Raw genomic sequence first — 10,409 nt, 5'->3', positions numbered from 1 at the left:
AATTTAGCTTTGATCACATGAATAATTTACATTTTAAAATATATTTGAATAGAGTTATTTAAAATAGTAACCGCATTTCATATTACTGCTTTTCCTGTATTTTGGATCAAATAAATGCAGGCTTGGTGAGCAAAAGAGACTTCTTTTAAAAACATTAAAAAACTTTTGACTGGTAGTGTACTTTTAAGGTTTCTTCACTTCTTTTACAAGGAAAAACAATATTTTTTCACAGACAGTTTTAAGCACATTCTTTATAAATACTCTGAATGTATTTTTGATGAGTTTCTATATGTAAACATATTCGAAATGAGTGTAAACAAGTGTGTAATAATCAGTGTAAACTAATTTGCTTTCTGTGCGAGTCTCTGTAGGAGCTGCTCTGTGTAAACAGGACTCTGTCCGGCTGCAGCAGCTGAAGAATTCTGCGCAGAACCGCTCGCCGTAGGAGGATGTAAACCCACGGATCCAAAATCTGGTTCCAGCTAGCTAAGCGCAGAGCTAACAGAAGCAGCTTCTCACACTGACGCCGCGGCCTTCTGATTCCTTCATAAAACCTGCTAACGGATATGAGGATGTAAATCTGTGAAACAAAGAGGAAGACGGTCAAACAGTCTAGAAAATCACAAATGAAGTGACACACAAGTGTACATCAAATACACAACCCTGGTAAAAAAACCAGCATATGCTGGTAGGTATGTTTTGATGCTGGTTTAAGCTGGTCCTTTGCTGGTTTATGCTGGTCATGTTGCTGGTCAAGGACCAGCATGAACCAGCAAAGGACCATCTTAAACCAGCATCAAAACATAGCTACCAGCATATGCTGGTTTTTACACCAGGGAACAGCTCACACTGTGAAAATTTAGACTAATTTTAACGGTAAAAGACTGAAAAATGCTACGGTATGTTACCTTACTATCCACCTTATTTTTAACTTAATCAAGGGCGCGGCCATTTCTAATTCGAATGTAAGAAGCTTCCGGTGTCATTTGCTAACAGATATGTTATTTGTTGTAGAAAAAGGCACGTTATGTTGATGCTTGATACTTAAGATTGGTATTTTTAGTCATATTATTTTAATATACTGTGGTAATTATAAGCACAATGGTCTGTAAATCAAATAGTTTAACCGTTTACATGGTTATTTAACTATCATATTAGAATTCATGTTCACAGTCAATACTTATGCTTTGCAAAACAACGTTTTTATATGGTGAAAAACTGTAAAAACTGGACATCTAATGCAATTTTGCACCAAAATATTGTTAAATGTACAGTGTTTGAAAGTGTAAAAGAACAAGTCATCGTATACATCGTATAAATTGACATTAACCGAATTCCCTGTATGTCAATCAACATTTTGTTTCTTCTTAGATTTTTTTTCTCATCAGTCAAGAACATTAAGGTTTATATTAGGTTTACATTACATTTTATGTTGTTAAATCAAGCCTTATAGAGGGTTTGAACTTAGCTACGTCTTGATTTGGATGCCAAATTGGCGATACTTGGATGTAAACAACAGCATGGATTGCACGGTTAATGAATATGTTGTTCTGCTAATTTATGCTGTCTAAACCATGGGAAAACGTGTGGAAGCTGCTAAATCATATAGAGAAAGACTTAGTAAGCAGGAAAGGGCGCAATATTTTGACACTGTATTTTGATAAAGATACGTATGAGCAGTATGAATTAAGATATTAGCCTAGTATCAGTTCACCTACCTGACTGGAAATGATAAGAACAAACATGAATGTTGTCAAGATTCTTGCCCTGGAAATCCCAGTTCAGTTTGGCCAACCACAAATACCTTTTGTTCCTCAGACAGTTTTTTTTTTGGCAGTCTGTCCACCTTATTTTTCCCGTAAGAGTGGGTGCAGCCATTTGTACATTTTTTGTCTGGCTTCTGGTCTCATCCACTTCCAGCTATTTTTAACTGCACAAAAAGCTAGTCTTGCTGCTTGATATTGCAAACTGGTTTGTCTTACCATATTATTTTAATGTATTATCTTAATTATGAACACACTGGTTTGTAGTGCAAACTATTTTACTGTTTACTGCACTTTGATATTCTTCTCGTTATTTCCCTACAGCAGATTATGAACTGGAAGTCTCACACATTACCAGAAAACAGCTTACTTCCACATTGAAAAATAAGGTGGATAGTACTCCAAATGTTTTTCCCAGTCCGACCAATTAGTACAGCCCAAAACATGGCAATAATTGACCATTCTCAGCAGCAATAATCAGCAAAATATGCAAGTTTCATTCGGTTCAGTGGCCTTGTTTACATTCAGTGCCACCAATATGGCCGATTGATGACACGTGAAAACACTCTAATAATCAGAAGTCACGTTCACAGAAAATAGTTCACTTGCACTTTGCAAAATAAGGTTTTTATACAGTGAAAAACTGTAAAAACAATCTAACTGGACATTTCACATAATTTTACACTAAAATACAGTTAAAAAAGTGTAAACTATAAAGTTTTTGAAGGGGCAAAAGAACCAGTCATCCTATAATTTAGAGGAAAACATTTAACTCATTAACCTATTTCCCTGTATGACACTTAACATTTAATGTTTATTTTTCATTAAAATAGCTGTTTTTTTCTCATCAGTCATTACATCTTATGTTTTTAAATCAATGCTTATTGCATTATTTTAGTGTCGTGTATTATCATGATGTTTTTATTTTGTGCGTATGACGTAAATATAGAGTGTTTTCACAACGCGTTATCAGTCGGTCATATTGGCGGGACTGAACCGAATGAAACTTGCATATTTTGCTGATTATTGCTGCTGAAAATGGTCAATTATTGTTGTGTTTTGGGCTGTACTAATCGGTTGGACCGGGAAAAAAACATTTGGAGTACTATAGACTACAAATTTTATAACAAATCAAGGAGAAGAGTGCAAAAAACTGTCTGAAAAAGGCATTTGTTTTTGGCCAAACTGAACCAGGATTTCCAGGGCAAGAATTTTGACAGCATTCGTGTTTGTTCTTATCATTTCCAGTCAGGTAGGTTAAATATTAGGCTAATATCTTAATTCACACTGCTCATCCATATCTTTACCACCTAGTAACTTTAGTTTGTCAAAATATTATGCCCTTTCCTGGTTACTAAGTCCTTTTCTATATGATGTAGCAGCTTCCACATGTTTTTTTCCATGGTTAAGACAGCATAAATTATCAGAACAATGTATTCAGTAGTGCAATCAATGCTGTTGTTTACATCCGGGTATCTCCAATATAGCTGTGCATCAGGGTAACTGACCAGTCTGTGACTTAAGTGCAATCCCTCTATACATACGTATATTTAGCATACATATTTATTAGCATTTACCTCAGCCTGAGGAAAAGATACTTGTTATAAATCACTTGTTTTTTTCAAAACCACCTGTGGTTTGTCAGTTAACGTAATGTCAGTTAATGAATTAAATTATTTTTTTTTATTGTTTACAGTGCACTCACAAGAAAAGGACTCCAGCAGACACAGGAGACCACTGTTATCGTGGCCAGCTGTGTCATCATCTCCACATCCAAGGAGTGAAGCGACGAAGGTGAGAGGGATGCATGTCTCCGAGCAGTGCTTGACTTAACACAGCGGTCCTTAAACCTTGCCTGGAGCAACTTCAGCCCGCTTATAGTGTTAGACACAACTGAGACAGTTAATGCTACAAGCCCCAGCGTGGAAAAAACAAAGCAAGGCTGGCATCTGCGATGGAGAGCGGCCCGTTCACAGGTAAGAAACACCAGGTTCCGGGGAACTGTGGTTTGTAGTTGCCCACGTTTAGCAGAGGGAGTCCTGCCAAAGTGAGAGCTGAGAAGGTGATCAGCAGCACGGTGAGGCGGACACGTGTCATGGTGACCACCGCCGGGTGCAGAAGAGGTTGGGTAATGCCTATGCAGCGCTCCACTGCCATCGCACTGCCTAAAAACAGAGGGGAAAGGCCAAAAAACACCATGCAGCCACCAAATAATTTGCAGTAAACCTGTGGAGGCTCCACTGCTACTGCCGCCCCGTGATGTTTCAGTCTCCCAAGATGGAGGTGAAGTGCCAAAGCCCCCGTGATCACGTGACCTGCCAGGTCGCTCAGAATCAGGACTGAAGCTAGTAGTAGAAAAGGCACTTTGGCCCATCGGCGGAAGCGGGCGTAGGAATGGGCGAGGATCGCCAGTGCAGTTAGATTTGAGATTGCGCCCAGGGTCATGGTGAAGTAGGACATCCCAAACGCTGGAGGGTTAGCCAGAGATGGAGGCGTTGAGTTTGTGGTTTGGTTATCAGGACAGAGAGTTGTGAGATTATAGTCACTAGAGTTCTGACATGAAACAGGAAAGGAAGCGGTGAACAGGATATCCATTGTGTGACAGTCAGGGAGCTGTAATGAATGTTTCTCTTTAGATTTGCTCCTGCTGGGAGCTTTATTGCAACTGTGGTCTGCAGAAAGGGATTCATCTACTATCGCTGTAAGCAGAATAATTGAGAGAGAGAAATTCAGACTACATATTCACTGCTGAAGTCAACATTAAAATTCAGGACTGGAATCATACTTGAGGAAAACACTGGCATCCGTACATAGCAAAAATTACACTGCTGGCTCACAGAATAATAATGAGTCCAAATAGTCAACAATTTTCAGACAGGAGAACACAACTGAGTAAGCTGCTTGGCATAGGAATTATAAGAATTGAATACATTTAATACAAAATGTGATATTGAAAATATGTTACAAGTTTTTTGAAAAACAATTTTTCGAAATTTGGAAATCACTTACATTTCACCTCATTGCCAGATGGATTTATCTACACCTGTATATATTATATTATACTTTTTTGTTAATATTTTGAGTTTTAACTCAAAATATTATATTAATATTAATATATTCATATTTTATTGATATTTCTATTATTATATTATTAATAATATTTTAATATTTTTGTTGTATTTTTTTCATTTTATTTTTAATTTTAATTTTAATTTAGTATTTATCTTTGTTTAATTTAGTATTTAGTATTTAGTTTTATTATTTTCATTTTAAACAAATGAGAACTTTTGCCTTGTCAACTTTCTAAAATAAAATAAGTTTAAGTTATTTAATATTTTATTGTATTTTAGTTCATGTTTACTTTGGTATTAGATTTAGTTTTAGTTAATGTTAACTTGAGCTTCACTAAAAAAAGACATTTTAGCTGTACTATAACAGATCAATGGAAATACATTCGGTTAAACATAAAAAGTACAAATAAAAGGCAATGAATACATTTAAAGAAACAAGACAAAAAGCACTTATAGCATAATCAGTCAGTAAATGCAATGTTAAGAACAATCTGCTCTATGAGAACACAGTGAGGGTAAAAAGAGGGCAAAAGAGACTCTGCTTTAGTATTTATAAAAGTGAGTGCTTTACACATTTTATCATGTAAAATTTCTAATATTAATTTAGTTTTATTTTTGTACTCTTGATTATTTGTTCATCCAATCATTTATTTGAGGATGCACTGCCTTTATTGCCTCCTCTGAGAAAACGTTCCAGCTACAAACAGGAAGAATTATTACTGAACTAAGGCAAATTATTGAGAGCTGAATTATTTGAATTTGCCATTTTTACTGTGGGCTGAATTACGGACAAAGTGTTTGTTTTTATGGAGTTGAGGCCATTTGCCAGGAGGAAACATCTTCTTACACCGGTCAATATTAGAAGAATATATAGCCCCTGTTTTTCTCCTTGTTCCCCCTCTGCTGTGCCAAAAATCCCTTCATTTATCTTCCTCTCCCTCCAGCACTGCTCTCATCCTATGCTTTGTTAATTCACGCTGTTGTCTTGTCCTAACATTAGATTTGTTCTGCGAGGCACAGGTTTGTACTATGTTCACCATAGTTCTTTCACCGCTAGTTTTGAGCAAACATTAACAAAATATGAAGTGAAATGTGCTGTTTTTTTCCTCAAAAGGCAATTTGTAGCAGTTCATACCGATAAAATTGACTTCCATGATGTAATATAGTTTAAAATGACTAAATCAACCTGACTACTTTTTGATTTTTTTTTTTTTTTTTATCAAAAGCAACTTAAAATGGAAATCACAGGAAAGGAAAATAATTTCAAGCACATCAGAGGACATATAACAATTTTTACAGCAACTTTAACATTTGGAAACAATTTTAAGGAATATTAGTTCAACCTAAAATGTGATCCTGGACCTTTTATGTTCTGTGGAACATAAAAGAAGATCATTTGAGAAATGTCTCTGTGTTTTTTGTCTATACAGTGGAAGTCAATGGTAACCAAAACAGTTTGGTTAACATTCTTTAAAATATCTTTTTTTGTCTTGCAAAATGAGAAACTCATACAGGTTTGAAATAAATCAGAACCTTATTATTACTATAAGGTTCCATTAGTTAACATCAACAACCAAACAGCAGCACATTTATTACAGTATTTATTCATCTTTGTTAACACTAGTTAATAAAAACACAACTGTTCATTGTTAATTTACGTAAGCTGCAGGTCCATTAAAAATTTGGAGTTTAATCAATTTAATAGAATGTTATTAAATGTTGAAATTAATTAAGATTAATGAATGCTTTTCACATGAAGTGCCTTTCACAGTTATTTCACGTTAACAATAGTGGAAATAGAAATGTGGAAATAGAAATTTGGAAATGTAAAGTGTAACCAGTTCAAGTCCATCTGTCTTGTCTTGTTGCATCTTGCTGAGCGCAGTTTTGCTGTCTGTTTTGACATATTTCCACAGCGTCAAAGCCAATAAACATCATAAATCTTGATTTTTACTATTATTAATTAGAGGCAGGATTGCAAAAATGGTTCATCCATAATTGTGGTCCATTTCCTGGGAAAGAAATGTTGTAAACCGTAAAGCTTTATCTGCTAAAGGTTAATTTTGTTAACTTTTGAGCTAACGGACATGAACAAAATGCTCCTATTTTATTTTAGGCTCTCCATTAGAGTCTCAAAAAAGATGTTTCCAGCTTTCATACAGATAAATATGACATAGTATCTCATGGAGGTGTACTCTAAGGGTTTTTCCACACTTTGAAAATGGACTAATGACATGCTGCCTCACAATGCACTGAAATGTAACTGCTGAGAGGCTGTAATGGAGTAATCAGTGCACCCGCTCTAACTTGGCAAGTTGTCATTTCGGTTACGTCCTCTACACCTTGTCCTTTCGCTGTGCAATCACACATTTATTTTTTAAATCTTTCTTCACTCTTTATATCTTCATTCTGCTTTTCTTGGCCAACACTGAGCAGATCGAGGCACAAGTTTGTGCTGTGTTCACCATGGTTTCACCACTAGTTTTGAGCAAACAGTAACAAAATATGAAGTGAAATGTGCTGGGTTTTTTTGGCAATTTGTAGCTGGTCATACGGATAAAATTGACTTCCATAATGTAATATAGTTTAAAATGACTAAATCAACCTGACTACTTTTTGATTTAAAACCAATTAGCTTTTTTTTTTAATCAGAAGCAACTTAAAATGGAAATCACAGGAAAGGAAAATAATTTAAAGCACATTAGATGACATATAACAATTTTTACAGCAACTTTAACATTTGGAAACAATTTTAAGAAATATTAGTTCAAACTAAAATGTGACACTGGACCACAAAACCAGTCTTACGTATCATGGGCATATTTATAGCAATAGCTAAAAATACATTATATGGGTCAAAATGATTTTTTTTTTATGCCAAAAATCATGAAGATATTAAGTAAAGATCATGTTCCATGAAGATATTTTATAAATATCCTTCCGTAAATATATCAAATTTTAATTTTTGATTAGTAATATGCATTGGTAAGAACTTCATAAATACAACTTTAAAGGCGATTTTCTCAGTATTTCGATTTTTTTGCACCCTCAGATTCCAGGATTTCAGACTTTTTAGTTGTATTTTGCCCAAATATTGTCCTATCCTAACAAACTATAGATCAGTGGAAAGCCTATTTTTTGATGTATAAATCAATTGACCCTTATGACTGATTTTGTGGTCCAGTGTCACAAATGAAAATTCTGTCATCATTTATTTGCCCTTATGTCATTTTAAACCTGTATGACTTTCTTCTGTGGAACATAAAAGAAGATCATTTAAGAAATGTCTCTGTATTTTTTGTCCATACAGTGGAAGTCAATGGTAACCAAAACAGTTTGGTTAACATTCTTTAAAATATATATATATATATATATATATATATATATATATTTTTTTTTTTTTGTTTGTTTTGTCTTGCAGAATGAGAGAAAGTAATACAGGTAAACATCATAAATTTTGATTTTCACTATTTCTAATTAGAGGCAGGATTGCAAAAATGGTTCATCCATAATTGCGGTCCATTTCCTGGGAAAGAAATGCTGTAAACCGTAAAGCTTTATCTGCTAAAGGTTAATTTTGTTAACTTTTGAGCTAACGGACATGAACAAAATGCTCCTATTTTAATTTTACCGGTCTGAAAGACATTGACATTACAGTGACAAAATGACTGTGTCACAGCATTCCCATTACTCTGCTGCTGAAACTGTTGTGCACACTTCTCCAACGGCTGCTGACAGTCATAGACTCTCCATTAGAGACTCAAAAAAGATGTTTCCAGCTTACGTACAAATAAATATGACATAATGTCTCATGGAGGTGTACTCTAAGGGTTTTACACACTTTGAAAATGGACTAGGGAGACGAGAGAGCAGACGCTGTCCTCTGTCTGTCTCTCTCCCTTTCTTTTTTAACACAGTAATGACATGCTGCTTCACAATGCACTGAAATGTAACTGCTGAGAGGCTGTAATGGAGTAATCATTGCGCCCGCACTAAGTTGGCAAGTTGTCATTTCGGTTACGTCCTCTACACCTTGTCCTCTCGCTGTGCAATCACACATTTATTTTTTTAAATCTTTCTTCTTTCTTTATATCTTCATTCTGCTTTTCTTGGGCAACATTGAGCTGATCGCACTGATTTCGTTGAGGTACGACTGATAACAGATGACCGACAAAACGGAGTAATTTTCTTTTTATAAAGAGCCGCAGCAGGAAGCCAGTATGACCATATCAGGTCATACTGACAGAGTTCGTCCGACTGAGAGGAATTTCAAGTACATTTTGCTCATTTAAAATGGCTATGGTGTAGGTTTGTTTTGGAGATGGTATTGGCATTGCATTTCAAAGTTGTGTTTAATGACCTTGATATGTTTTGATATTGCTTTCCTAAATGAATCCAGAGATCTTATAGACACTCACCACTTTTATAATAATAATATAGTAAGATTTTATGTGGACAGTCACTTTGTTCAATCCTGTGTTCAATCAGTTATATTCCCAATTACCAGAAGACAAGAAAACGACTTTGAGACTAAGCTAATAAATGATCTCTCATAAAATTAGCGTGAATGGTTTTGATAGTAATTAGCCATTACATACCAGTTATTAAATTACATCATAAATGGTAAAATAATGTATTCGGCTTTACATGTATTTAAAAAGCTTAAAAACCTCACAAGATGCTGTGTCATATGAAATGAAGTGCAGCACAAATAAAACAGACTCACCCAGCGCCCCTGTGTCTGTTCGGCAGCGGCAGCACTTTTACTCCCATGTGCTTCAGACAGCTCTACCCCTTATCACTCTACAGCCGCTGAGCAAAACATCCCTCTCTCTCTCTCTCTCTCCCACACCCTCATCCCTCGTTTTCTGTCTCTCATATCTTCATCTTCTACTTTATCCTTGAAAAGCATCCAAATTTTTTTTTAAAGGCACACATTCCTTGTGCTTTTCACTGCTGAGGTTGCATATTGTATCTTTGTGTCAGAGTTTAGTTACCAGGTACTGAATGTGTTCATTATGTGTGTTTGAGCAAAACAAATAAATAAACACCCACCGTCAATCACTGAGCTGCAATCCAATTTTGTACCTGAGAGAACAAGATGTTAGAAGTCTTCGCCTACAGGATGAAGCACCTGTGGATTTGAATTGGCAATACAGAGAAACAGAATGACAGTGATTTCCCTCAGCTCAGTGTTAATATGATTTGATTATGTCTGTATTCCCTTCTGAGATAAGTTGCACATTGCTTCTTTTCTTAATAAATACATACTTTTTAGAAAAGATTTGCATGGTTAAGTTTAATACTTAACATCAACAGATATTAAAAATGACTGAAATAGGTTGCTTTTTAAAAATAAATAAATAAATAAAATATTCAGATGCCTGTGGATCTCAGCTTGCAAAAATGCGCTGCATGTCTTTTCTGACTGGGTCGTATCGGCAAGGAAAAACAATGCCAAAAGTACAAAATAAAATGCACAACACAGACTCACTGACTAAAAGAATTTTCCTCCCATCTGTCACTGGAAAAAACTTGCCAAAATAGGCATATGGCAACATGGACTATGCAAGAC

General features: G+C 35.3%; 1 protein-coding gene across 1 annotated transcript; it reads right to left on the bottom strand.

Moving 5' to 3' along the window:
- Positions 1 to 137: 137 nt before the first annotated feature.
- Positions 138 to 4,463, bottom strand: ptger1c (prostaglandin E receptor 1c (subtype EP1)). Its single transcript, XM_051106336.1, is given in 3 exon segments — positions 138 to 580; positions 3,469 to 3,698; positions 3,701 to 4,463. Coding segments are annotated over 3 exon segments (1,137 nt in total). The 5' UTR covers positions 4,359 to 4,463; the 3' UTR covers positions 138 to 331.
- Between the last annotated feature and the right edge of the window lie 5,946 nt (positions 4,464 to 10,409).

Source organism: Labeo rohita, chromosome 3 (genome assembly GCF_022985175.1).
Source record: "Labeo rohita strain BAU-BD-2019 chromosome 3, IGBB_LRoh.1.0, whole genome shotgun sequence".
Lineage (NCBI taxonomy): Eukaryota > Metazoa > Chordata > Actinopteri > Cypriniformes > Cyprinidae > Labeo > Labeo rohita.
This window is presented reverse-complemented; position numbering and strand designations above follow the sequence as displayed.